This window comes from Dipodomys merriami, unplaced genomic scaffold (genome assembly GCF_024711535.1).
Source record: "Dipodomys merriami isolate MVZ:Mamm:240054 unplaced genomic scaffold, mDipMer1.0.p SCAF_7, whole genome shotgun sequence".
Taxonomy (NCBI): domain Eukaryota; kingdom Metazoa; phylum Chordata; class Mammalia; order Rodentia; family Heteromyidae; genus Dipodomys; species Dipodomys merriami.
In genome coordinates, this window is record NW_027206290.1 from 24,752,799 (window position 1) to 24,780,439 (window position 27,641).

The 27,641-nt window shown below is 44.0% G+C and overlaps 1 protein-coding gene across 3 annotated transcripts in view; it reads left to right on the plus strand.

Annotated features, from left to right (window-relative positions):
• The first annotated feature begins 17,800 nt into the window (after positions 1–17,800).
• The window catches only part of Cdc14a (cell division cycle 14A), a 151,787-nt gene continuing 141,946 nt past the window's right edge, over positions 17,801–27,641 (plus strand). For all 3 annotated transcript variants that reach the window (XM_070007822.1, XM_070007823.1, XM_070007821.1), the window contains exons 1-2: positions 17,801–18,349; positions 19,192–19,282. In XM_070007822.1, the coding sequence (XP_069863923.1) occupies positions 18,289–18,349; positions 19,192–19,282 (152 nt within the window). In that variant the 5' untranslated portion in view covers positions 17,801–18,288. The remainder of the gene's footprint in view (positions 18,350–19,191; positions 19,283–27,641) is intronic.

Here is a 27,641-nt window from a genome sequence, read left to right on the forward strand (position 1 = left end):
GCTCAAGGTTGACACTCTACCATTTGAGCTATTCTTCTGCTTTTGGCTTTTTGCTGATTAATTGCGGATAAGAGTCTTGTGGACTTTCTTGTCTAGGTTGGCCTCAAACCTCAATCCTCAGACCTCAGCCTCCTGAGTAGCTAGGATAATAGGTGTGAGCCACCAACACTCAGCAGAGCTATTATTATTACTATCAGTAATAACCCGACTTTCTATAGTGGCTGCAGGCATTTGATAATACTTTGGGCTGATTATTTCAATTAATCATCAAAAGTCTATAGTGTGGGTATCACTATTTTTTTTTTTTTTTTTTTGTCGGTCGTGGGGCTTGAACTCTGGGCCTGGGCACTGCCCCTCAGCTCTTCAGCTCAAGGCGAGCGCTCTACCACTTGAGCTACAGCGCCACTTCCGGTTTTCTGGTGGTTTATTGGAGATAGGAGTCTCACGGTCTCTCCTGCCCGGGCTGGCTTTGAACCGCGATCATCAGATCTCAGCCTCCTGAGTAGCTAAGATTACAGGCGTGAGCTACCAGCGCCCGGCTGTGGGTATCACTGTTATCTTTATTTTAGAGCTGAAAAGTAGGTTTGGATTAAGAAACTTGTTCAAGAGCTGGGGTCATAGCTCAGTGGTGGTACTTGCCTAGCATGTGTGAGGCCCTGGGCTAATTGCCTAGCATCCTAGTAATATTGCCAAACCAACCAACCAACAAAACTTGCTGAGGACCTCCTTGCTAATAAGTGGAATCCAGAAAGTCTGACTCCTGCCTCTCCAGCATCTCTGATGCTGGGGGCCTCCTTCATCTGTTCCTTAGCTTATTAGTAATTGCTTTAGGCTGGGCACCAGTGGCTCATGCCTGTAATCCTAGCTACTCAGGAGGCTGAGACCTGAGGATTGTGGGTTGAAGCTAGCCTGGGCAGAAAAGTCCACGAGACTCTTATCTCCAATAAACTACTCAGAAAAAGCTGAAGTGGTGCTGTGACTCAAGTGGTAGAGTGTCAGCCTTGAGCACAGAGGCTCAGGGACAGCACCCAAGCTCTAAGTTCAAGCCCCAGGACAGGAAAAAAGAAAAAGAAAAATTGCTTTATTGGCTGTGTGCTGGTGGCTTACGCCTGTAATCCTAGCTACTCAGGAGGTGGAGATGATCAAAACCGGCCTGGGTGGAAAAGTCTGTGAGGCTTTCTATCTCCAATGAACTAGTAAAAAAAAAGCTGTAAATGGAGGTGTGGTTCAAGTGGTTAGCACTACAATCTAAAGTCAAGGGAGAGAGCAAGATCCTGGAAGCCCCAGTACTGGCATCCAAAACTAAAAAATTGCTAACGAACACTAAAATTGCTTTAGTGATCAGTGGGTTTTAGGTTTCTGTTGGAAGTCTGAGGGAAAAGATAGGTTGGCAGAGCAGTGCCCAGATTTGGGGAAAGAACATTTTACACTTGATTACCTCCAGATCGAATGTATATAAACTAGTGAATGGCTCTCCCCACGACTGGGCAGCTGGCAACAGGGGCTGACCCAAATAAACAGAACCAGACAAAACTCTTAGTCATGTCTAATGCCACTCTGCTGTGTTGCTACAGAGTACGCCAGGACCCGATAAATACTCCAAACAAGCTCCCACCCGGCCAGCTTTCCTTACCTCCCACGCTGGTGTACAGTCCAGGATTTTTATATGTCTGCTTTCCCGAGAGTTTCTAATACAAAGTTTAGGCTCAGACATGCCTCTTCATCAGCTTTGGGTGTTTCCTAAAGGCAAAGCTGGGGGTCTGCTGTCACCCACACCTTACATTACCAGCTAGGAACATTCCCAGACTGAAATCTGATCTAGTTCCTTCACCCACAATCTAACCCATAGATCGTAAGAGAACACGATGTCTGCCCACGTGACAGGGCAGAATTCTTCTGTCTTCTCACCTGAGTACAAGAGGTTGGTACCACCCAGGAGGATGAGAGGGTGATTCAGAATATGTGGGGTCCTTATCACCCAGGAGGATATTCTTACGAAGAGGAGGAGGTATGGGCTCCACAGATCACAGGTCAGTGAGAAAAGAGGGGTGTTATGTCCCAGAGGTTTGGAAATAACTTGTTCTGTACTAACTGATAGATTTCATTGTTTTGTTTTTAAGTCTTTAAGATGTATATGGTGTGGGTATCTTTAAAATGAGCTAAGGCTTTTTTCTTCTTCTTCTTTGGTGTTACTTCTGGGGTTTGAACTTGAGGCCTGAAAGCTGTCCCTTAGCTTTTTTGCTTAAGGCTAGCACTCTAACACTTCAGCCACAAACTCATTTTCCTCCCTCCCTCCCTTCCTTTCTTCCTCCCTTCCTTCCTCCTTCCTCCCTTCATTTCTTCCTCCCTTCCTCCCTTCCTCCCTTCATTTCTTCCTTCCTTCCTCTCTCCCTCCCTCCCTCCCTTCCTTCTTTCCTTCCTTCCTTCCTTCCTTCCTTCCTTCCTTCCTTCCTTCCTTCCTTCCTTCCTTCCTTCTTTCTTTCTTTTTCTTTTTTTTGGTGATTAGTTGGAGATAATAGTCTCACAGACTTTCTACCCAGGCTGGTTTCAAACTGATCCTTAGATCTCAGCCTCCTGAGTAGCTAGGATGACAGGCATGAGCCACCAGCACCTAGATGAAGGTATTGTTTTGAAAGGCTAATTCACCTAGAATTCCTGCCTGTGTGTCTAAAAGTGAGTTTTATTTTCTAGTGGGTTAAATAGCAAGGGTGTTGACTTGGTTTTTCTTTATTAACTATTAATTGTGCAAAGGGGAGGTTGATCTGTGCAGATATTTTATTTGGGGCAAGCATCCTGTTTTCTACATGTTATCAAAACTGGTATATTGCCTTTTTCTCCCTATCATTCTGAGTGTCACAGAAACAATTTTCCTCATGACCTCTCTGAATTCCTAGCATGGTAGTTAGTTCGTGTGCGTGTGTGTGTGTGTGTGTGTGTGTGTGTGTGTGTGTGTGTGTGTGTGTGTGTGTGTGTGTGTGTGTGTGTGTGTGTATTGCCCCTTAAAAGTCATGGAGAGGTTAAATGGATAAATATCTAAAAAAGTTCAAGGCTGCCCAGTAATTTAGGGCAGTAGTATGGCTCTCCATTTCAGAATCTTCAGAAAGGCTTGAAGAGGGACTGCTGTAGTTAACCTTTTAGAAATGTTATTCCATACTGCCTGGCAAACTTTTCCTTTTCTTTTCCTTCCTTCCTTCTTTCTTTCTTTCTTTCTTTCCTTCCTTCCTTCCTTCCTTCCTTCTTTCCTTCTTTCCTTCCTTCCTTCCCTCCCTCCCTCCCTGCCTGCCTGCCTACTTTCTTTCTCTCTCTCTCTTTCTTTCTTTCTTTTCTATCCTTCCTTTCTTTCTCTCTCTTTCCTTCATTTCTTTCTTTCTCTTTCCTTTCTTCCTCCCTTTCTTTCTTTCTTTTTTTTATTGTGAAAATACTGTGCAGAGGGGTTACAATTACATAGGCAAGATAATGAGTACATTTCTTATCAAGCATTGATTGTAGCCTCCTCCTTTGCTTCCCCTTCCCATCCTCCCCTCCCCCATCCCCTTTCTTTGTTTCTTTGTTTCTTTGTTTCTTTCTTTTCTTTCTTCCTTCCTTCCTTCCTTTCTTTTCTTTCTTTCTTTCTTTCTTTCTTTCTTTCTTTCTTTCTTTCTTTCTTTCTTTCTTTCTTTCTTTCTTTCTTTCTTTCTTTCTTTCTTTCTCTTTCTTTCTTTCTTTCTTTTCTTTCTTTTCCCGGAAGGAGAACACAAAGGAGAAAAAAGAAAGGGAAAGATAAAACAGAAAGAAAAAGAAAAGGAAAGGTGTGCTGAACAACGTTTTTTGTTTTTTGTTTTGTTGCTGGTCCTAGGCTTGAACTTAGGGTCCAGACACTGTCCCTGAGCTCTTTTGCTCACAGCTAGTACTCTACCACTTGAACCATAATCCCACCACTTCTGGCTTTTTTTTGGTAGTTCATTGGAGATCAGAGTCTCACAGACTTTCCTACCTAGACTGGCTTCAAATCAGGATCCTCAGATCTCAGTCTTCTTGGATGGCTAGGATTACAGGCATGAACCACCAGTGCTCAGCCAAAAAGTTAGTGTTTTACCTTGGATTTGAGCCTTATTTTTTTCCCCGTACTTAGGCATTCCTATCTGTGCCCTTCCACAGGAGTCTATTTTACTTAAAATCTTCCCACCACGGCTGGGAAGTTGGCTCAGTGGTAGAACGCTTGCCTTGCATGCCTGAGGCCCTGGGTTCGATTCTGCAGCATCACATAAGCAAAAAGAAAAAAGCCAGAAGTGGCGCTGTGGCTCAAGTGGTAGAGCGCTAGCCTTGAGCTGAATAGCTGAGGGACAGCGCCCAGGCCCAGAGTTCAGGCCCCACGACCGGACCCAAAAAAAAAAAAATCTTCCCACCATTTTCTATGTACTGTACCACAAACTATCAATTTAGTTATATGATCTCCTTTGTTGGACAATTTCTGTGACCCTCCTTTGCTTGAAGGATAAAGGGGAGATTCTGAGAGTGGCTGATGGAGCCATTCACAATCTGGCTCTGGTTTCATTTCCAGCCTCAACTCCCGTTTTGTGCCCCAACCACAGGGAACTATGTTCCCCAAGCATTGCAGTGTGGGTCCCAAGGCTCCTTCACATGCAGTTGGGCAAGTGGGAATGAGGGGAGTCAGGAGGGACAGATGACCTTGACAATGAGCCTGTCCCATGGTGCAGTGATGGGCAGTGGACTAGATAACTTCCTGGGATTGTAAAGGGAAGAGGTAACTAAAGCAAGCCCTCCCCACCCCACCCCCTTACTTTTAAAAGACAAAGCAAGAATTCCAGTTGGCTCATAGTCCTTGAATCCCATCTTCAGAGCCAAACACAAGGGAAAGTTCGCAGCTCTTGCCTGCTGCAGAGATCCAGAATAAGGAATGATGTTTGCCTTGGAGACAAGAGTAGAAGGACTCAGGACACATTATGAAGACAGAGTAACTATGTGGAATGATCGGCTGTAGATGATATAAATGAGTCTTTGTGTGTCTGCTAGTAGTAGAGCTTGAACTCAGGTACTGGGCATTGTTCTTTAGCTTTTTCACTCAAGGCTGGTACTCTACCACTTGAGCCCCATCTCTACTTTCAGCTTTTGCCCTGGTTGATTAGAGATAAGTGTCTCACGGACTTTTCTGTCCAGGCTGGCCTTGACCTGTTGATCCTCATATCTCAGCCTCCTGAGTAGCTAAGATTACAGGTGTGAGCCACCAATACCTGGCTAATGATAACTCTTCACTTGGGGGTTGTCTTGAGTAATTGGATGAATGGTGGTAGTAGCACAGACCTGGAGAATTCTGGAGAAGATCAGTGAAAGTACTAGGAAAGGGTTGAGGTGATTTTCTAAGCCTCTTCTTGTGTGTCTGTGGGATTGCTGAAGGCTAAGTAGTAATATTTAGGCTAGCAGACTGGTAGAGCATTTCTTGAATGGGCTGAAGCCCTGGGTTCAATTCCCAACAGTATAAGAATAAAGTTGTGCTTTAAAAATTAAAATTAGGTTCAGAGGAGTTCTGGGAAAGGCAGCAATGAGGCAAAGTCTGTTGCAATAATCTGGCCAGACAATCTATCAACATCAAGAAAGGTTTCACAATCCACAGATAGTGCAGTGGAGGAGATTAGAATCCTGTCTGCTCACTGGGGAATGTCTTCTGTCTGGAGAGGAGAGGGGGGAAGCTGGGACTCACTGGCTGCTTTTCCTATGGCTTTAGGGCATATTTATTATGCAGCATAGAGCTCTCTCTCTCTCTCTCTCTCTGCTCTCTCTCGCTCTCTCATGCTCTCTCTCTCTCTCTCTCTCTCTCTTTCCCCCTCCCCCCTCCCCTCCCCAAACTTTAAAGACAATCAAGTTTCCCTCTAAGAGGCTAAGTCATCAGATCATGCTATTATTTCTTAAAGATTTTTTTTTGGGGGGTCCGGTCATGGGGCCTGAACTCTGGGCCTGGGTGCTGTCCCTCAGCTCTTCAGCTCAAGGCTAGCGCTCTACCACTTGAGCCACAGCGCCACTTCCGGCTTTTTTCTTTTTTCTTATATGGTGCTGAGGAATCGAACCCAGGGCCTCAGGCATGCAAGGCAAGTGCTCTACCACTGAGCCACCTTCCCAGCCCTTCTTAAAGATTTTTAAAGGGTGTTTAGAAATCAACTTCTGATATATCCTAAGTTACTTTTGCTATGATCTTGGGTAAGTCTTATGCAATTTTTATGTCATTTTAAATACTGTCCTTTTACTACAAGGCATAAATTAGAGAAATATGCATTATCCACATAGAAACAAATTAAAGTTTAGGAATGTCAGCCTCTTCTTCCTATTATGGTATTTATTATGTTTAATAAAAATTGGTCAACTTCTCCTTCCTTCCTCTCTTTCTCTCCACCTCTGTCCTTAGCTGTACTCTATTACTTGTCCCGTGTCTATCCCTGAGTCATGCTTCCAGCTTTGCTTTTTATTGGTGATCCTGGAGATAGAATCTCTTGAACTTTCTGCCTGGGTTGGCTTTGAACTTTGATCCTCTGGATCTCAGCATCATTTTTTTCTTTTTTTTGTTTGGGTTTTTTTTTTTTTTAACTGTATTTTTTTTGTCTTTTCTTTTTTGGTACTGGGGATCGAACCCAGGACGTTGCACTTGCTAGGCAAGCGCTTTGCCTCTGAGCTACATCCCAGCCCAACCGCATCATTTTTTTCTTGTCAATCCTGGGACTTGAACTCAGGGCCTGGGCGCCTTCCCTGAGCTCTTTTGCTCAAGTCTAATGCTCTACCACTTTGAGTCACAGTGCCACTTCCAACTTTCTGGTGGTTAATTGAGGGTAAGAGTCTTGCAGATATTCCTGCCCAGGCTGGCTTTGAACTATGATCCTCTTATCTCAGCTCCTGAGTAGCTAGGATTACAGGTGTGAGCCACCCTCTGATACCAGGTATTCCTTTCTCCTTTATGATGAATACAAGTAGCATGAACAATCCTATCATTGGGTTTTAGGCTGTATTGTTGTTCTAATTCTCCTTTATTGGGGATGAATTTTTTCTATTTATAACTAGAACTATTTTGCAGTCTGTTTCTGGCAGGGTTTAAACTCTATCTGAAGAAGACTTTCTTGCTTAAATATATTTCATTGTGGGACTCCATTATCTACAATTTTTAAAAACCTAATCTACCAAGATCTTTCTTCTTCTCCTACTTTCTATTCTGTGCTGGTGCCTACTGGATGCGAATGAGATCCTGACCTAGCCTTTCTATTATTCCTTCCTAGTCTATACCACTGGGGAGGAAAGACTCTCCCTCCTGTCTTCCTCCTTAACTTTCCCTGCTCACTCTGCAAACTGGCTACATCCACAGCTAGCCAACCTTTGACCTCTGTGTGAGCATGGGTGAGCTCTTTGTCCCTCTTCTAACCTACGAGGTCTCTGGCCTATGGCCTATGTATCAATAGCCCTTCCCAGAATGTAAACTCCTTAAGAACAACATCTCTTGGGGCTGGGAAGGTGGCTCAGTGGTAGAGCACTTGCCTTGCATGCATAAGGTCCTGGGTTTGATTCCTCAGCACCACATAAGCAAAAATAAAAAAAAGCCGGAAGTGGTGCTGTGACTCAAGTTGTAGAGTGCTAGCCTTGAGCTGAAGAGCTAAGGGACAGCGCGCAGGCCCAGAATTCAGGCCCCATGACTGGACCCCCCCCCCAAAAAAGAACAACATCTCTGCCTTGTTCTCTAAAGCCATGCCAGCCCATAATACAATGCCAGACAAATTGTAGACAATAAATATTTCCTGAATGAATACACAGATATTATGCCATATAAGAACAGAGAACAGAGAAAATACTTTACCTGCAATGTCTATAATATAATTTTGGATATGTAGAAATAGTTTTTGTGTGCATTACACTATTCAAATCACCGTCCTTGTGCTGATGATGTGTACTGGTACTGGGGCTTGAACTCAAAGCCTTGTGTTCTCACTTTTCCTTTCAAAAAGCTTTTTCATTTCAAGATTTGTTCTCTAACACTTGAGCCACAGCTCCACAAGCTCTGGCTTGTTACTGGTTAATTGAAGATAAGGGAACTGAGATTCTCAGATCTCAACCTCCTGAGTAGCTTGGATTATAGCATGAGCCACCAGTGCCTGGCTACTTTAGAAATATTTGAAGAGTAACAAATTCCTGAGATGGGAGGGCTTGGTATGTGTTTTTTTGCTTCCATGGTGATCAGTAAAATTATATTATTGTTAATAATAAAAACAACCATCAGGAATATGTTCAATATTAGTGTATTTTTAAAATTTTGTTTTATTGTGAAGATGCTGTACAGAAGGATTACAGTTATTTGAGTAATATAATTTTTTTATCTGAAAAGCAGAAACTGAAGTTCTTCTCTTAGTAGATCAGAAATATAGTTTTATTTTATCCTGGTGTTTCCACATGAGATAAAGCACCAGAAACTATAGTGTTACAAAGGCACAGATGAAATTACTATGGAAACACAGGGAATAGCATTGGAAAACTTCTGGAAAAGAATGATGAAGAGGGAGTAAGCCATGGCTGGGTGCTGGTGACTTACGCCTGTAACCTTAGCTCCTCAGGAGGCTGAGCTCTGAGGATTGAGGTTTGAAGCCAGCTAGGATAGGAATTGTATCTCCAATTTCCCATCAAAAATCCAGAAATGGAGTTGTGGTAGAGCAACAGTCTTGAGCAAAAATGCCCAGGACAGTGCCCAGGCCCTGAGTTCAAGCCCCAGAATTGGAGCACACACACAGACACAGATGCACAGACACAGACACAGACACAGACAGACAGACAGACAGACAGACAGACAGACAGACACACACACACACACACACACACACACACACACACACACACAGAGGTAAGACACATCAAGGAGATTTAGGAACCCAGTGAAGATGATGATCAGATGATTATTTTCCTGATTATGTTCTAGAGAAAGATATTATGACCAGGGACAATTACAAATGAACTGTGCCATGCGGAATTGTCTTCAGTGGATACAAGAACTTTTCTGAGAGTATTATATTTCCCTGCTGTTGTTAGCTGTGAATTAAATAACAATACGTGGTTCCAAGTAGATGTACTCACCTTAGGCTTATGGAAGTTACATTTTAGAAATTTGAGAGCTGGGAACTGGTGATTCATGCCTATAATCCTAGTTACTCAGATCTGAGGATCATGGTTCAAAACCAGACCATGTAGGAAAGTCCATAAGACTCTTACATCCAATTAACCACTCAAAAACCAGAGGTAGAGCTGTGGTTAGCACTCTACCATTGCTAGCCTTGAGCAAGAATGCTCAGGGACAGTCTCCAGGCCCTGAGTTCAAGCCCTATGACTGACAGAAAAATAAAGAAAAAAATGAAAAAGAAATACATTTGTGTTTCTTAATCTATGCTTTAATATTCCTAACAAAGTTTTGCATGTTTCTAACATCAGACATGATGCTGTTATTTCTATGAGTTAGAAGTAGTATTAGAGGCTACTGAGTCTAAAATGATGCATGTTATTGGTGGGAGGGAATGACATCTGAATCTCAGGCTCTTGATTATAAATCTTGTATTTCCCCTATCCTCCAGGCTACCAAGGAACTGTTTTACCCAGATCAATTTATCTCTCAATGCTTTAATTACTAATATTCATCAAATACCTGTTAAATATCTATTTTGGGTCACCTTCTTCATCTTTAAAATGGGAATGATAGATAAGTCAAGTGCTGTGGCTCAAGCCTGTAGTCCTCGCTCCTCAGGAGGTGGAGGTTTGGGAATAGACATTAAAAACCCACACTTAAAAAGTTCATGAGACTTCTCCTTCAAGGCTGGGTGCAAAAGCACATCCCTGTAATCCCAGCTCCAGGGGAAGCACAGTGGTTAGAAATGCAGTGACACCAGAAACACTGGAAACAGAATGGCAGTCCAGGAATGTTTGGGCATTATAGCAAGACCCAACTTAAAAAATAAAGACAGGACTGAAGGCATGGCTCAAGTGGTAGAGCACCTGTCTAGCCAAGTGTGAGTCCCTGGGTTCAATCCCTAGTGCTACATGCAAAAAAAAAAGAAAAAAGAAAAAACAATAAAATCTGGAATAATTGTATAATTGTTATCTACTTGATAGGCAACTGATATATAGATTGCTTTAAACTTAGCTGTTTTCTGGATAGAAATGTTTGGGGTACAGTACAGACATGTATTCAGCGTACACTTGGGAGTGTAAATTCAAAACTTAGATGACACCAGTGGGTTTTTTTTTGGGGGGGGTCCGGTCATGGGCCTGGACACTGTCCCTCAGCTCTTCAGCTCAAGGCTAGCACTCTACCACTTGAGCCACAGCGCCACTTCCAGCTTTTTTTTTTTCTGCTTATGTGGTGGCTGAGGAATCGAACCCAGGACCTCAGACATGCAAGGCGAGCGTTCTACCACTGAGCCACCTTCCCAGCCCATCAGTGGGTTGTTTTTTTTTTTTTCAGCAAGGTTATGTGGGAAGGTCAGTTTGAGAGAGGAACCATGGTGGGTAAGGAGCTCCATGGGTTATATTAGCTAATTTTTTTTTTTTTAGGAAAAAGTATATTTATTCTAAAAAGAGTAGAAATGACAAGTAAATGGACATGGATAAATACTATACTATTTTAAAATACATGAAATTGTTGTCTATTTGAAAAAGAAAGCAAACCAGCCACTCATTTGGGTACCATAAATGTACTGACTGGGCCGTGGGGCTTTCTTTTATCTTCTAAAGCTGCTCCATTTTTAACTGGCTATATTAGTCACCATGAGATGACTACTGAACTGTCTTGTTAGACTAATGATTCTTAAGCCTCCCTCCCTCCCTCCCTCCCTCCCTCCCTCCCTCCCTCCCTCCCTCCCTCTCTCCCTCCCTCCCTCCCTTTTCCTTCCTTCCTTCCTTCCTTCCTTCCTTCCTTCCTTCTTTCCTTCCTTCCTTCCTTCCTTCCTCCCTTCCTACCTTGTGCTGGTATTAGGGCTTGAACTCAGGGCCAGGGACTTGAGTTCTTGCTTAGCTTTTTTGCTTAAGGCTGGCAGTCTACCACTTGAGCCATACTTTTTCTTCTGGCCTTTTGCTAGTTAATTAGAAATAAGAATCTCTCAGATTTTTCTGCCTAGGTTGGTTTTGAACTTTGATCCTCAGATTTGAGCCTCCTGAGTAACTAGGATGACAAGTATGAATCACTATTACCTGGCTCTAAGCCAGTTTTTCTTAAGCCATGTTCTGTAGAAGGCTAGTGTACTATTTAACAAATTTCAGGGGTAGATAAACAATTCATGTTTTTATACAAGCCAAGTGAGAATAGCAATTGTAGATAGTGTAATATCTTCTATTGTTTCATTCTGAGCTTGAATTCTTTTAATGTTTTATCTGCGTATTTTGAAGAAATTTTTTTTTTTTGAGTCCGGTCATGGGGCCTGAACTCTGGGCCTAGGCGCTGTCCCTCAGCTCTTCAGCTCAAGGCTAGCGCTCTACCACTTGAGCCACAGCTCCACTTCCGGCTTTTTTCTTTTTGCTTATGTGGTGCTGAGGAATCAAACCCAGGGCCTCAGGCATACAAGGCAAGCACTCTACCACTGAGCCACCTTCCCAGCCCCTGAAGAAAATATTGATATTATACATATATATTATTGCTCCTTTATTATATTAAAATATAAGATTCTATTAGCTGAACAATGCAATTTGTGCTGTGTTACAAAGATATTACGATGGTTAGTATTAGAGCAAATAATGAATATTGGACTTACCTCCATTACCAACTAGAGAAAATCAATTACACAAGGGGTAAATCAATTGCCTATTGTGGACTTAGTTTCTTCTTTTTGCTTTCCTTCCTACATCTCTGTGATATTTTACAAATATTCTATAAAAGCTTATAGCATTCAGTTATCACCTTCCACCTCTAGTTCCAGATTTGGCTGCTGCGAAATCCCTTGGGCTTCAATGAATCAACTTAGAAACTAGAATGAATGATGTGTGTTCCTTTTCATTCTTGATTTAGAATTCTTCAACACAGCACATGCCTGTGTATGGGCAGCGATTTTTATAAACAGCACTATATACACTTTTGACATTCTAGTTTTATTGGTATAACCTTTTGGTTTGTTGGATTCATTGTTATTGTGCTAGGGATCGAACCCAGAATCTTGTGAATACTCAGCACGTGCTCTACCATTGAGAATTCCAAGTCCTGTATGTGTATTTTACTAAAAGCTGCTTTATATTAGTTTTGAAATCAAAGAATTACCAAACACAACAATCCAATGACATTGAATTTAAAAAATTTAAATTTTTTAATTGAGATTAAGTGATTACATAAATTTCACAAATTTCACAGTTTTGTGGGATAGTAATCCTTAGTTAAAGTCACATATTTTAACCTTCACAAGGCAAATTGTCATTATCATGTGAATTCTTTGAGCTCTGACAATACAACTATTTCTTCTACATTGGGTGATATGTACATTTCTTTCCTTTTGCTTAGTATAAGCTGTTTCCTCTTTCCCTCTCATTCCCTTCCTCCCATCGCTGCCCTTGAACTGCTTAGTTAGTTTTCATCAATGTCCAGTGCAGCTGATGGGCCCCTTGGTTGTATATTTTCTCCTGTTTCTCTTTGATTCTGTGCCCTCCTCCTAGTTTCCCTCAGATGTGCACATGTATATACCATATATGAGGTCAAGAACATGGAGTCATCTAGAAATGATATGACAAATTAAGTAGAGGTCCTTTGTTTCTTGAGTCCTGTTTACTTTTTCATATCTCCTTGCATTTTGAATTTAACATCCACATATCAGGGAAACCATGTGCTCTTTGTCTCTTTGCTCTTGGCTTACCTCACTTAACATGATTTGTTAAAGTTCCATCCATTTCCCTGTGAATGCCATGTTTGTCCTTTCTAATGGCTGTAATGACATTGAATTTAAAATTAGGAGGGCAATTTTCTATTGTCTTTAATTTGAAATTTTGAATATTGTGTTTTAATTTGAAATTTCTAAAGAGTTCAATAATTTTTATCTTTGTTTTATAGTGTGTGTGAGAGAGGACACAGAGACAGAGATCTCCAGGGGCTTGAATTTAGGGCCAGGGCACTGTCCCTAAGTGTTTGTTTTTTTTTTTTTTTTTGCTGAAGGCCAGTGCTCCACCACTTGACTCACAGCTTCACTTCTGGTGTTTTGACAGTTAATTGAGATAAGAGTCTCACAGACTGCCGGGCGCTGGTGGCTCACGCCTGTAATCCTAGCTACTCAGGAGGCTGAGATCTGAGGATCGAGGTTCAAAGCCAGCCCTGGCAGGAGAGACCGTGAGACTCCTATCTCCAATAAACCACCAGAAAACCGGAAGTGGCACTGTAGCTCAAGTGGTAGAGCGCTTGCCTTGAGCTGAAGAGCTGAGGGACAGCGCCCAGGCCCAGAGTTCAAGCCCCACGACCGACAAAAAAAAAAAAAAAGAGTCTCACAGACTTTCTTGCCCTGTCTGGCTTCAAACTGTGATCCTCAGATCTCAGCCTCCTGAGTAGCAAGGATTACAGGCATGAGCCGTCAATGACTGCCCATCCTGTGTATCTCATAATTGTACACTTACATAATTGAATTAAACTACTGGAAGAAAATTATATCTACATCCTCTGGCTCTAATCCTTTCCCTTAAAGCTGTATTAAGGAATCTCTAGCCTCTCTTATACATGATAGCTCTTTAAAATGACAAAGCAACTCTTTAGATACCTTCTTCTCCAAATTAAAATTCCCTTGTTCTTCAACCCTTTCTTACATTCTATGGCTTAAAGTCTCCTGACTTTCCAGTGCAATTTCCTCACTACTTTATCTACTTCTTGTAAAGTATGTGCCAGAATGGAATGCAGGGCAGTGGGGACCTGGTATGACTGGTTCTGAGATTAGGAAAAAAGTCACCAATGAAAGATTCAGAGGAGAGCAAAAGCAAGGAAAAGCCGTTAAAAGAACTACATTTTTAAATCTTTTATCTGCAAGATAAAAAGAAACATTTTCTCTTGTTGGAAGAGGGCAAGGGAATAAAAAGACCGGAAGAGAGTTGAAAGCCAGACAGCTAAGTATGGTTTGTATATTCTATTCTTTTAAAATGATCATTTCTCCTTAGAACCTATCGTTAGAACAAGTAGAACATGCTTATTAAGTTCCTAGTGATGTTTCCTTTAAAAAGTCATAGAAGCTGGATGCTGGTGGCTCACACCTGTCATCCTAGCTACTCAAGAGGCTGAGATCTGAGGATCCTCATTTGAAGCCAGTCCCAAGCAGGCAAGTCTGTGAGACTCTTTTCTCCAATAAATTACCAAAAACTCTAGAAGTGGAGCTGTATAGCTCAAGTGGTAGAGCACTAACCTTGAGCCAAAAGCTCAGGGACAGTGCCCAGGCCTGAGTTCAAGATTCAAGACTAACACACACAAAAAAACCCCCCAAATCCAAAAAACCAAAAACCAAACACAGGATGCAGATATCTACACCAGTTTTAAAACTGTTAAATTTAAATGTTGTTTCAAAGTTAAGACATTTCCTTTTGTTGTTGTTGTTGGTCATGAGGCTTGAACTCAGGGCCTGGGTACTTTCCCTAAGTTTTTTCCACTCAAGTTTAGTGATCTACCACTTTAAGCCACAATGCCAATTCTGATTTTCTGGTGGTTAATTGGAGATGAGTCTCATGGACTTTCCTGCCTGGGCTGGCTTTGAACCTCGATCATCAGATCTTAGCCTCCTGAGCAGCCAGGGTTAACAGGTATGAGGCACTGGCGCCTGGCTATATTTCTCTTCTAAATCCATGGATGTGACATGTGAAGGGTCATCTTAAATCTCTTGGTGTTTCCTGTATGTGTGATATATCTTCCAAAGTTGCTTAAAGTAAATGTCTGTTCCTACATTTATATTGAGTTGGGTGGTTGGAGAGAAATTCCTTCTACTATCACTTTCCACAAGCTGTAAAAGCATACCTTTATTATGAAACTACGACCACTAGGAACTTTGACCTCACATTATTTGAGAGAAGAATGTGTTTTATGATCTCATTAGAACTTTGGCAAGTGTACTGTCTGTTCACTATCTGCTTCATGTGTTTTGAAGTTTTATTTTTTTTAAATGGTATTGAGTTTTGTTTGGTTGGACTGGGGTTTGAACTCATGGTATTTAGCCTTATACTGTTTAGATGAATGCAGGGTGGGATTTAGAGAGATTCTATTATATTGACATTTATGTTCCTTTAATGTAACATTTAGAAGAACCTTACTTTGCTGAGCATGGTGGTTCATGACTTTAATCCTAGCTCCTTGGGGGACTGAGATTGGGAGATTGTGGCTCAAGATCATTAATGGCATGAAAAGTTTGGGAGACTCCCTCTGGACTGCTGGCTGGACACACCAGTAGAGGGGTAGAAGCGCCAGACCCCTTCCTGAGAGTAGCCAACACAAAAAGGGACTAGCTCAAGGAGGAATTCAATCATTACTGGGAAAAAATTATAGAGTTGTGTTCCTCTTAAGAATTTTATCATGTCATATTCATAAATTTGCTAAGGAAAAACATTTTTCATTTTCACTTCAAGGATTTCAATTTGTTAGGTCACCCAAACTACTAAGAATTAAATGCTTTTGTACATTCAGGTTAGAAAATAACAAAAAGAAAAAAAAGAAAATAACAAAAAGGCATTCAGTTACATCTGGCTTCTCAAAGTGCTTTGGAGTTCTTGTCATGAGAGTATGTACTGAATGAGAACTCTTAATAAAATTTCTTAGAGACGTGAGTTTAGATCCTATGAAAATCTTCAATTAGAGACTTTAAAAATAGATTGCTGTCATTTCTTTCATTTTTGTTCCAGTACTAGGACTTGAACTCAGGGCCTGGGTGCTTGTCCCTTATCTTTTTTTTCTTTTTTTTTGGCTCAAGCCAGTTGAGCCACAGCTCCACTTCTGCCTTTTTGGTGGTTAACTGGGGATACAAGTCTCATGAATTTGTCTGTCCAGGCTGGCTTCCCACTGATCTCCATTTCTCAGCCTTCTAAATGTAAGGATTACAGGTGTGAGCCACAGACACTTGGCTTCAATTAGGTTTTTTTTTTTCTTCAATGAAATGATTCCAATGTTGGCAACAAGATTAGGGAGAATAAACATAAAATTTCACTTCACTTTGACTCCATGGCTTTGGTTCGTGGTCCTTAAAACACAGAATGGACCTCAACAGAGTTCGATATTCATCACAACTATTTTCCAACGTTTTTGCAATTTAGAAAACTTCCTTTGGGACATTAATTAGGAGGTGCTCTCTAGTGTGCCCACAGCTTTAAATTGATACTGTTCTGGAGTTAGGTCTGGTTTTAATCTTACATGAGCATGTTGGGTTAGTTAATGAGGTACTCTGAACGCGTTGTCTCAAAACAGTTCGACTTTTTGTGCCTCTTTAGCCTTCTCCGGGTCTAGCAAAGCAAGCCAGTGGCCTATGGCTGATGAGTCGAGGGACTCCCCGGGTTTCAGCATGCAACTTGTGTGGGGCTTTCCGTATGAGTTTGAACAACTTTGAATGCTGGGGATCCTGGAGAAGGGCCCTCGACTCTTCACTCCTGAGCGCCCCGTTCTCCCACGAGCTAAACAAGCCACCACCGTGTAGAAAAAGACAGGAACTCCTGGAGAAATCACCCAGGGCGCATGCTCTCCGGATAACTGGGCGCGCGGGAGTGGGGGGGGGTGTCTGTAGCGCCTTGTTCGTCTGTAAGGGACTGCCCACTAATTATGCACCTCCCCAGGATCTCCAGCAGTCAAGTTGTTCGCACTCTACAGAACCCCCCCCCTCCCACATACACACAAGAGCAGGGGTTCCTGGAAGGGAAGCGGAGACATGATAGAAAATGGTTTTGTGTTCAAGGGGCGCTCTCGCGTCTCTCCCCCTCCAACCCCAACCTACCCCAGGTTGGCCTCAATGTCTCCTGTCGTCCTCCTTCAAGATCAGAGAAATAGGAAAGAGTTGGATATTTACGAATTGGCACTCACATTGACCTGGATGGGATGCCCCCCCCATTCCTCACCCCCCCCCTTCGTGAGAACAAAGTGTAAGTTATACCAGAGGTTTTAGTTTGTAGAGAGAAGGAAATAAAAATAATCAGCTCGTCTCCTTCTGAACTAGGGGGGTAACGTTTCTTTTAAAAAAATATGTAGTATAAAGATCCAGACCCGGCTCTAAGTAAGGTGGGGTATGGGAATCAGAGTTTGCCCCCCCCCCCCCCCGCCCAGTGGTGTGTGTGTATGTGTGTGTGTGTGTGCGCCCGCGCGTGTGCAAGAGTTTAGAACCCGGGAGAGACAGAAAAGAGGATGTGTAAGGCAGAGAAGTAAAACTCCGGAGTGGAAGGAGATTTAGCGGGGTGCAGAAAAGGCAGAGATGGAGGGTGGGGCGGTAGGGGTGGCGGGGAGCGGGGGGGGGCTGTCCGTGCAGATTCTTGCGTCTCGGGGTCACAAGGCGGGGACTGAGGGTGGGGGAGGCCCAGCGACTTGGCCCCCCGGGGCCCACTGCCGTTTGTTTCATTCATAAGTTTGTCCCGGAGGCCCCGCCCCTTTCCCCCCCCCGCCCTTTTCCTGCATTGCGATTGGTGCACGACAACAAAGCCTTAGCAACCGGCCCCTAGTGACCCGCGGGGCGCCTGGTTACGGCGGGGTGTGAGTGTGAGGCGGGGGGGGGGACCCCAGGGCAGTCCAAGAGAAAGGAGCGGGGCTGTCCCTTTAAGGGATGGCCTCGGAGCCTTGAAAGTGGAGGGGACAGAGGGGGGGCGGGGAGGCGGGCCTGGGGGCGGACCCGAGGGGGAGGAGGAAGAAGAGGAGGAGCCGGGCTGAAAGGAGGTGGCGAAGAAGGAGGCGCCCGGGCCGCGGCTGCCAGCCCTCGGGCACCGCCGCGCGAGTAGTAGCCACGGGCGCGATCGCGGCTAGCCCCGCCGTCGTCCTCCTCCTCCTGGTCCTCCATGGTCGCCCTGGGAGCCGGGGAAGGACTTTGCGGGGCCGTGAGAGCGGGTGTGCGTTCCCGGGGAGCCGCCGCGGGGTCCCCGGCCGGGGGCGCGCAGGAGCGGAGCGGGCTCGGGTCCCCGCGGAATGTCCCCGGGGCGCGGGGCGCGCTGAGCCCGCCGCCGCCGCCGCCGCCGCCTCCACGAGGGCTCCGCGTTCGGGATCGCCGCCAGCTCCCGGGGCTCCGGGGCCAGCGGCCAAGCCCCCCACCCCCCGGGGCCAGCGGCCAAGCCCCCCGGGGCGGGTGACCTCAGCCGGCCGCCACCCAGCCCGGCTCCGTGCGGATGTCGCTTAAGATGGCAGCGGAGACGGGGGAGCTCCTCGGGGCTTGCGAGTTCATGAAAGGTGAGGGGCCGCCTCCCCGGCGTCCGGCCGCCTCTCCGCGCCCCCTCCCCCTCCCCGAACCCCAATTCCTCACGGATCCCTTTGTCCCTCCCCCCCGCGCCCCGCTCCCCTCCCCGAGGACCCCCGGGCTTCCGGCTTCTCTTTCTTGCGTCCCTCGTTCTTTTCTGCAGCTTCTCAATTATTGGGACCTGGCCGGCTGCTGCCGGGGGGGGGGGGGGCGCGGGGAACTTAACCCCAGGGGTCGGGCTGTGTGTGTGTGTGTGTGTGTCGGGGGGGAAATCCTGCTCCGGTTCACCCTCTCCCCTCCCGCCCTACTATGGCTAGCTTTGGTGTTCGGGACACCCCCTACCACACCCCCATTCCTCTCCGGCCTCTCCTCCTGCTCCTCTTCCTCCCTTCCTCTTCTTGAAGTCCCCGCAGCCGTCCCGGGAGAGGCTCTCTCGCCTCTCTCTTCTCCTTCCGCACGCATCTCAGTTCGGAAGTAAACTTTCCATCTCCCAGTTTGGAGGGGGGTTATCCCGAAGCATGGGAGATCAGGACCCTGGGTCCCCCCGAAGCATGGAGGACAAGGACCTTGAGCCCCCCACCCGGCCTCTCGGTCTGGCTCTCTTTCTCCTGCCGGGGAGAAGGGTTAGAGGGGGGGTTCTCTGTAGATTTGGGGACTGGGGGGGGTAGTTGGAGAGATCAGGTTTCTACAAGACTGCAACGTGTTCACGGGGTCTTTAAGTTAAGAGTAGCAGTTGTTACAATGTGTTCTCTTGGGTGTTATTACCAGCCTTCCTCGCACGTCCTTACTCATGTTTTTTTTTTCTACTTGTCTTTTTTTAAAATTTGTCTTTCAGATCGATTATATTTTGCTACTTTAAGGAATAGACCAAAAAGCACAGCAAATACCCATTATTTCTCCATCGATGAGGAGCTGGTCTATGAAAAGTAAGTCTCTCTCTCTCTCTCTCTCTCTCTCTCTCTCTCTCTCTCTCTCTCTCTCTCTCTCTTCTCTCTCTCTCTGGTTCTTTGATGTGAGAACACTGTTCTGTCCCATTATGTCGTTTTAATCTACTGCTCTGCTGTAATCCCAGGGAACATTACCATTTTTTTTTAAAGTTTAGGTGCTTGAGGAGTGTGGACACTTCACACCCCCTAGACTGCCACCGGGCAGCCACACACACACACACACACACACACACACACACACACACACACACACACACACACTGTCATTGCCTGTTGCTCTCTAAATGGAGCACACAGAGTACAAGGCAGTATGTGGATTACAGGTGCTCAAGTTCAAGGCTTCTCTGTCATAGCTCAGGACTTTTTTTTTATTGGTGCAGTATGATTTTTTTTTCCCAGAAAGCTGCAGGACATGAGATGCAGAGGCTCTCTTCAAGTCCAGTGTATGAGGATGATGTTTATCTGTATGACTGAATTATTATTTAAGTGCCTCAAACTTTATGGTACTACCTCCCCTCCCCCATGAGTATTTTAGTAGTATTTATTTACTTGACATCTGTTGGATTAGGATTTAAGAATGCAAAGTAACTGCCGGAACTTCTGTGACAGACAGGTGACCCAAGGAAAAAATATTTTAATAATGTGAAGGATTTTTTAATAATATATATATTTTATTATAAAGATATCATACAGAGGGGTTACAGTTGCATCAGTAAGGTAATGAGTACATTTCCTATGGAGCATTGTTACCTCCTCCTTTGTTTTTCCCCTACCATCCCTTCCATCCCCATCTCCCCAACTCCTCCTGCCTCAAAGGATATTTTAATAGTAAAAAATTAATTGGTATGACCTATGTCACTTGTGGGCAGGGAAAGGAGGGAGAAATTGGGGGAAAGTAAAGGAAGGGATGACATTATAAAAAAATGTACTCATTATCTGGCCTAAGAAATAGTAGCCCCTCTGTAAAACACCTAAATTATAAGAATAAAATTATTGAAAAAATATGGATAAATCTCCAGTCACTAAGTAAGATAGCAAGATAGTAAGGACTAAGGAAGTTAACTCAGTCATCTTTTATTTAAAAAGCTGGTATTTCAGAGGAGCCTTCTACGCTCTAATTTAGATGTTTAATTTTAACTTCTTGTTCTTTTAACTGGATGTGCAGTTGAACGTGCATAGTTAAATGAACCATAATAAGCTTCCTAGGACTTGTCCACTTAGGGCTGTTGGCTGTTCTACCTAAGGATTTGTGGGTACTACCAGGCCTTTGGAAAAGTGAGCACTGTGCTCTCTTTTATTTGAGGGAAGACAATCTTGAATTGTCACTTCATCGGAAACTGATGTCTTCGGGCTGTTGCTCTATGTGGTGCTGGGAGCTGGGTGCTTCTTGAATGGCTGAGAAAGGGAATGAAAGAGTCTTTTGCTGCAGCTTCTGAATGCCCAGAGTTGCTGAGCTGAAGTTGAAATCCCTGGTGTCAGCTTACAGTTCTGCTTCTAGACAGGGTTGTGCCAGCCGCTTCCCTGACCCCAGTACCTGGGTGATGTCATTGCTAGCCAGCAGTGTTTATTGAGTGGTCACTTTGTTGTTGGGAGTATATCTTCTTGAGCTTACTTACTATCCCTCCCTCCCTCCCTCCCACCCTCCCTCCCTCCCTCCCTCCCACCCCTCTCTTCCTCCCTCCCTTCCTTCCATCCTTCCTTCCTTCCTTCCTTCCTTCCTTCCTTCCTTCCTTCCATATTCTGCAGTGGTTAAGGTGCTAGTGACTAATATGTCACTGAACAAGCTCTGCTTAATGAGATCTGAATCACTTCTCTTGGGATTGCTAGATCTAACAGAAAATTATATTTAGCCAACTAAGCACATGTACAATTGCGTTTTGTTGTTGTTTTGTTTTATGTTTGTACTGGGGCTGCAGCTCAGGGTATCACACTTGATTACCTTGCTTGCTCACTGTTGGTATTCTGCCACTTGAGCCCGGCTCTTTTTTTTTTTTTTTTTTGCTGGTTAATTCAAGATAGAATCTTTTCTGGGCTGACTGTGAACTGCAATCCTCAGATCTCAGCCTCCTGAGAAGCTAGGATCACAAGTGTGACTTTTTGATTCTAATGTTGATCTGTGAGGAATTTTTTTTTTATGTGCTTACATTTTTATTTTTTGTTTTTGTGCTAGTATCAGGGCTTGAATTTAGGGCCTCCAACTCTCATGTCACATTTTTGCTTAAGGCTAGCGCTCTATTACTTGAGCCACAGCACCACTTCTGGCTTTTTCTGAGTAGTTTATTGTAGATATGAGTCTCACAGACTTTTCTGCCCAGGCTGGTTTTGAAACATGATCCTCAGATCTCAGCCTCCTGAGTAACTAGGATTACAGGCATGAGACACTGGTGCCTGGCTCTTGGCTTGGCTTTTATGCTCAAGGTCAGTCAGTACTCTACCATTTGAGCCATAGCTCCACTGTGTGATTTATATGTGTGTGTGTGTGTGTGTGTGTGTGTGTGTGTGTGTGCATGCGCGCACATACGTGTGCATGTATGCTAGTTCTGGGGCTTGAAATCATGGCCTGGCCTGGGTGTTGTCCCTGAGCTTTTATGGCCAAGGGTAGTGCTCTACCGCTTCAGTCAAAGCTCTACTTCTGGCTTTTTGGTGGTTAATTGGAGATAAAAGTCTCATAGACTTGCCTGCCTGGCTGGCTTCAAACAATGATCCTCAGATCTCAGCCTCCTGAATAGTTATGATTATGGGTATGAGTCACTAGCAAAGGGCTCCACAGTGTGATTTTAATGTTGTTATTAGGATAGGGCCAGCTACAATTTATTTTATTTTAGTTTTAAATGTAGAGAGATCAGACTGGCCTGTGACTCACTATGCAACCTCGGCTGTCCTTGAAACTCTTCGACCATCTGCCTCCATCTCCCAAATGTTGGGACTATAGACATATGCTTACATATTCATCAGCTATATACCTTTGCATTTATCCCACCATACTTCTGGTGTCTGGAAGGGAAAAACTTGCTTGAGAGGTCATCTAGTTGCTTTTGTGAGTCTGGATGTCATTTCAAACGACGACACTGAGACTAAACAGAGCTTGTACTCCTCTGATTTGAACTTGCCTTACTATACCGCAGTGGTGCCTGTGCTTCTGCTCCTACTCTACCCCCTGTTTTTGTTTCTCCGGCATTATTGTACTGTGCTAGGTGGTACGGAGAATTAAATGAAGATGGTGTGAGGCAATAGGGACTATAACAGGACTGCAGTGGGAGGTACAGGAAAGAGGGATGCCTTAGGGGACCTGACCCGTGCTGACAAGAGGTCACATAGGCCGCAGCGACTCAGAAAAGGCTCGGGAAGAGTTAAGGTTGGCTTAGAGGAGGGACTGGATTTCGTCAAGCAGGGATGGGTGTGAGAGCAGAAAGGCTCGGGTTGTATGTTCAGAGAACAGTTTGTCTCCACCGTGCCTAAACAGGTCACACGGGGGCAGAGGTGGAATATGAACCGGAGAGGTTGGCTGGGGACAGAGTGAATGCCAGGACATGGAGCCTGGGGTTTCCTTGCAGTGATCTCGTGAGAGTTGTGGGGCAGGTGTGGCGTGACCGGATTTGTGCTAATTGCAAATCCTGGCAAGTGCTTTCTGCCCATTTCAGTGTGTGCCAGTTGCTGTTCTCCAAGCCCGGCCACTATGCCATTCATTTGTGCTCACAAGCAATTCTCTGAAGTTAGTGCTATTGCCTCCTTCCTGTGCAATGATGATCGTGGGTAACTTGTCCAGGGTCACAGAAATAAGGTGCAGAGCTGCCATGTGAAACCAAGCCACGTGATTCCAGAGGATAAATACCCTCTCTCAAAAATTAACACCATAGCTGGGCACACCTGTAATCCCAGCAGGAGGCTGAGACCTGACCTGAAGATCACCATTTAAAGCCAGACCAGGCAGGAAAGTTTTATCTCCAGTTACCAGCAAAAAGTTAGTGTGGCTCAAATGGGAGAGCTCAAGGACAGCTCCCAGGCCCTGAGTTCAAGCCACACCATCAAAACACACACACACACACACACACACATACACACACACACACACACACACAATTAATGGGATAGAGTTACATATGATGAGAGGAAATTACCCATTTGGAAAAAGTTCTGGGGTGCTCTAGGGGAAGAAAAAGCGTCTGGATTAGGGTGATGGCCGTGACATCGAGAAGGTATCAGCTGGTCGGTTGGCTGAATGCTCAGGGAAATTCAAAGCCCTTCCTAGGACAGCCCAGCACCATGGAGCTTGCCTCAAACTGAGAAACAAACTGAAAACAGGAAGTTCAGGGGGAAATTGGAGCATCCCAGTTCAGTCAGATTGAATTTAAGGACTTTGAGGGATATTTGCATTACTACTTAATATCACAAACGTTTAGGACTTTCCCAAGGAAGTAGGGCAGGGATGAAAGGAGTGAAGGAAGAAGGTAGACCAAGGCAGACATAGGTGACAAAAAACCAAAAACTACCACTAGAGTTCTGGGGAAGAGGGGAGAAGACAGAGGTAGTAGAAGTCATGTTTGGTTCTCTTCCTTGGAAGGGGAGCCTGAGAGAGATTGGAGGTTCTAGAAGGATGCTGTGGTAATCTGGCTTCTGTCTGTGGAGGATGTCTTGTGTGGAAAAAGGACCCCATAAGGAAAGGAGTGTGTTTCTATTCATGATTGCATCAGGTCTCCGCTACCCCGTGATTCTTTAATTCCTTGCTGAGTGTGCCAATACAATGCCGCCTTTCTGGCTAAATGATCACCTTAGAAACTATGAAGTGGCCTGTTAAATACGAGGCTACATTTATTCTGGACCCAGCTGTGTTTTGCTCAGATGTTTATTTAGTTAGAAAAGGCTGATCATACTCCTTGATTGAAATGGCTACCTTCTGAGAAGCCAGCAGAAAAAAATAGGACAAAATGGCCTTGTGAGGTGAAGTGAGGTGATTTGAGTGAGTTCTCTGCCTGAGTTTTCAAACACAGCTTATCTCATTACTATAAAGGCCTGAGCAATTGTCAGGAAACGTGGATGATAAGAAATCAGTCTGTCCTTGGGTTGTGGTTTTACAGGTTGGGCATTAAAACAAGAGTATAGGTAACTCATTTTGTGGCACTGCAATAGCCCCATTAAAAATAAAAAGATTTTCAAAGAATGATCTGTATTTGATTACACTCCAAGAACTCACTAGAGGTGAAACTTCTTTGAATATTTAAAATACTAGCTATTGAAAGGTATTCCAGGAAATGGAAACTTTTTTTTTGTTCTTTAAAAAAAAAATTATTGTTGGTGGTGGTGTTTGCTTTTGCTTTTTTCCCCCCCCTTGGCGGGGTAGGAGAAGGGAGAGGCATAAAAAGGGAGGGAGGAAGGGAGGCAGGGTGAACAAAGGCAATCATGCTATTCAGTATACACTATGTGGAAAATGACCTGTGTAACTTGTGGGCAGGGATGGGAGGAGGAAACTGGGGGAAAGTAAAGGAAGGGGTGACATTGTCCAAAAAAAAAAAAAGAAAAAAGAAAAAAAAAGAAATGTACTAATTACCTGACTTATGAAATAGTAACGCCTCTGTATAACACCTTAATAATAAAATTACCAAGCTTCCCCAACTCCCCCCCCAAGTTTCCTGAAAGGCTAATTCTTTATTGGAACCAATAAAATCCAAATATAGGTTGACTGTGTGTGTGTGTGTGTGTGTGTGTGTGTGTGTGTGTGTGTGTGTTTGTGTGTGTGTGTGTGTGTGTGTGTGTGTGTGTGTGTGTGTGTGTGTACATGCATGTGCCAGTTCTGGAGAGCTTGAAGGCTAGTGCTCTACTACTTGGAGCCACAGTACCGTTTCTGGTTTTTTGGCAGTTTATTGGAGTCTCATGGATTTTCCTGCCCAGACTCGTTTTGAATTGGGATCCTCAGATCTCAGCTTCCTGAGTAGTTAGGATTATAGGTGTGTGGCACCCAGTTTACAGGCTTTTAATAGCTTGGTATGTGTTACTTGGCTCAAGAGATAGCAGCATCAACGATATTTGTTGTTGCAGCCTTTGTATGCCTTGCATATGATGATCCTGGTTGGTAGGGTGGGCTGGTGACAGTGTGGAAAGGCAGTTTGCTGGGAAGCATAAGATATAGGCACTTTTCTCTCAGCCACTTTCTCTTCTTGGCTTCTCCTTGGAAAAAGTTTTGAAATTGTGAGACAGAGCTTGTCATAGGATTCTCTGGGGATTGGGTTTTCAGCAATTTCTAAAATGACACCAAGAAATTTCACTTGTGTGTGTGTGTGTGTGTGTGTGTGTGTATGTGTGTGTACACACTCTGGTCTTGGGGCTTCAAGGAGGCCTGGGTGCTGTCCCTAAACAACTCTGCATTTGGCTTTTTCGGTGATTAATTGAAGATAAGAGTTTCCCAGACTATGCTACCTATGCTGGCTTTGAACCATGATCCTCAGATCTCAGCCTCCTGAGGAGCTAGGATTGCTTGGTGAGCCACTGGCACCCACCTCCTCACCAAGTACTTCTAACATGTTACAAATGAGCTTTCTTAGTTAGCCTGTTGTTACAGGGCTCTTCTATAATCCCTGCACTGGGGAGGCTGAGGCAGGAAGATTAGTTTAAGGCCAGCCTGGGTTATATAATGAGAACCTGTCTTAAGTGAATCAAACCAAATCAGAAAAAACAAGCAGCTTCCACTGAGAACTAATTAGCTGAATAAAAGATTTCAATGAAACTGGGGGACAGCAAAGGAGGAGGTGACATTGCCCAAAAAGAAATATGATCATTACCTGACTTATGAAATGGTAATCCCTCTGTACAACACCTTAACAAAAACAGTAAAATTATATTAAGAAAGATTTAAGTGAATCAATTTTGACTTAAATTTTATTCAAGCAGCCTGATATCAATGCATCCAGAAATTTTTTAGATAAATTGTAGAATAGTTAACAATAAATTTATCTCATCTGTTGCAAATTTTGAGCACAGGGCATCTTTGAGTGGCATTACAGAAAAACTTCCTTTTCCTGGAAATATTAGGAGTGTTTAGATGTAGGTGAGAAGATTCTCTTTGTGGCTTTTAAGTTTTTATTGAAAGTTCAACATGGAGCAAGTCAGGTAGCGTAGTGGGAAGTTGGGTATTACTTAAACAACACACAAACACACACAGGTGAAATGTTGTAGAGCCTTCAGCTCACCATGTAGTTGTCAATTCTCATTTTGAGTTGCTGTGATATGGGCAGTATATGACTTGTGGTTGAACTCAGGAAAGTTTCCACCACTGGAATAATAATAATAATAGTCATTGCAGCAGGCACTACTATTATTTTGATTAGAAGGCTTCATACACATTAGTATTGCTATCTTGCTAGACTGAGATTTGAAATCAGGGCCTTGTGCTGATTCTCAATGGGTATTCTAGTTCTTGTGCTACACCTCTAGTTTAGCATTTTGCTGGTTATTTGGGAGACAGAGCCTCAAGGACTTTTCTGCTCAGGCTGACTTTGAACCTTGATCCTTAGATATCAGCTTCCTGAGTAGCTAGGATTACAGGCTGAACCATTGTCCCCCCCCCCTTTTTTTTTTTTTTCCAGACTGGCTCACTGTGTAGTCTAGGCTGGCCTTGACTGGAGATCCAGTTCCTCCTGAGTCAGCCTCCTGAGTGTGGAATTATAGGACAGTACCACCATGTCCATGATGAGTGTGTGTGTATTTGTGTGTGTGTGTGTGTGTATGTGTCTGTTTAAAGACTGATTTCTGCACAAATTTTAGTAAAAAGCAGCTGGAGACATGGCTGTGGTTGTAGAGCACCTGTCTAGTAAATGTGAGATCTGACCTCAACACTAAGAGAAGGGGGGGAGGCAGGGAAGAGGGAAGAGAGAGAGCAGTGTTAGAAAGCCTAGGAAAATACTTAGCTTTTTTTTTTTTTTTTGGTCCTGGTCTTGAGGCTTGAACTCAAGGCCTAGGCACTGTCCCCGAGCTTTTATTTTGCTCAAGGCTAGCACTCTATCACTAGAGCCACAGATCTGCTTCTGTCTTATTTAGTCGTTTATTGAAGATAAGAATCTCAGGGACTTTCTTGCACTGACTGGCTTTGAACTGTGATCCTCAGTAGTATTGAGTAGTATTTACAAGCATGAGTCTTTGGTGCCTGGCCACTTTTTTCTTTTGGTTTTGGGACTCAAAACCTCCTGCCCTCCTTCCATCCCTACGCTCCCTGTGACCTAATTCTGTCACCCACTAGAATCAGATTCTATGTTCTAGGTAAATATGATTTATTTAAATACTTGTGTATCTAGGCATTTGTTCTCTAATCTTCATGATAATAAATTGTAACGCAGTTATTTTTTTCCAT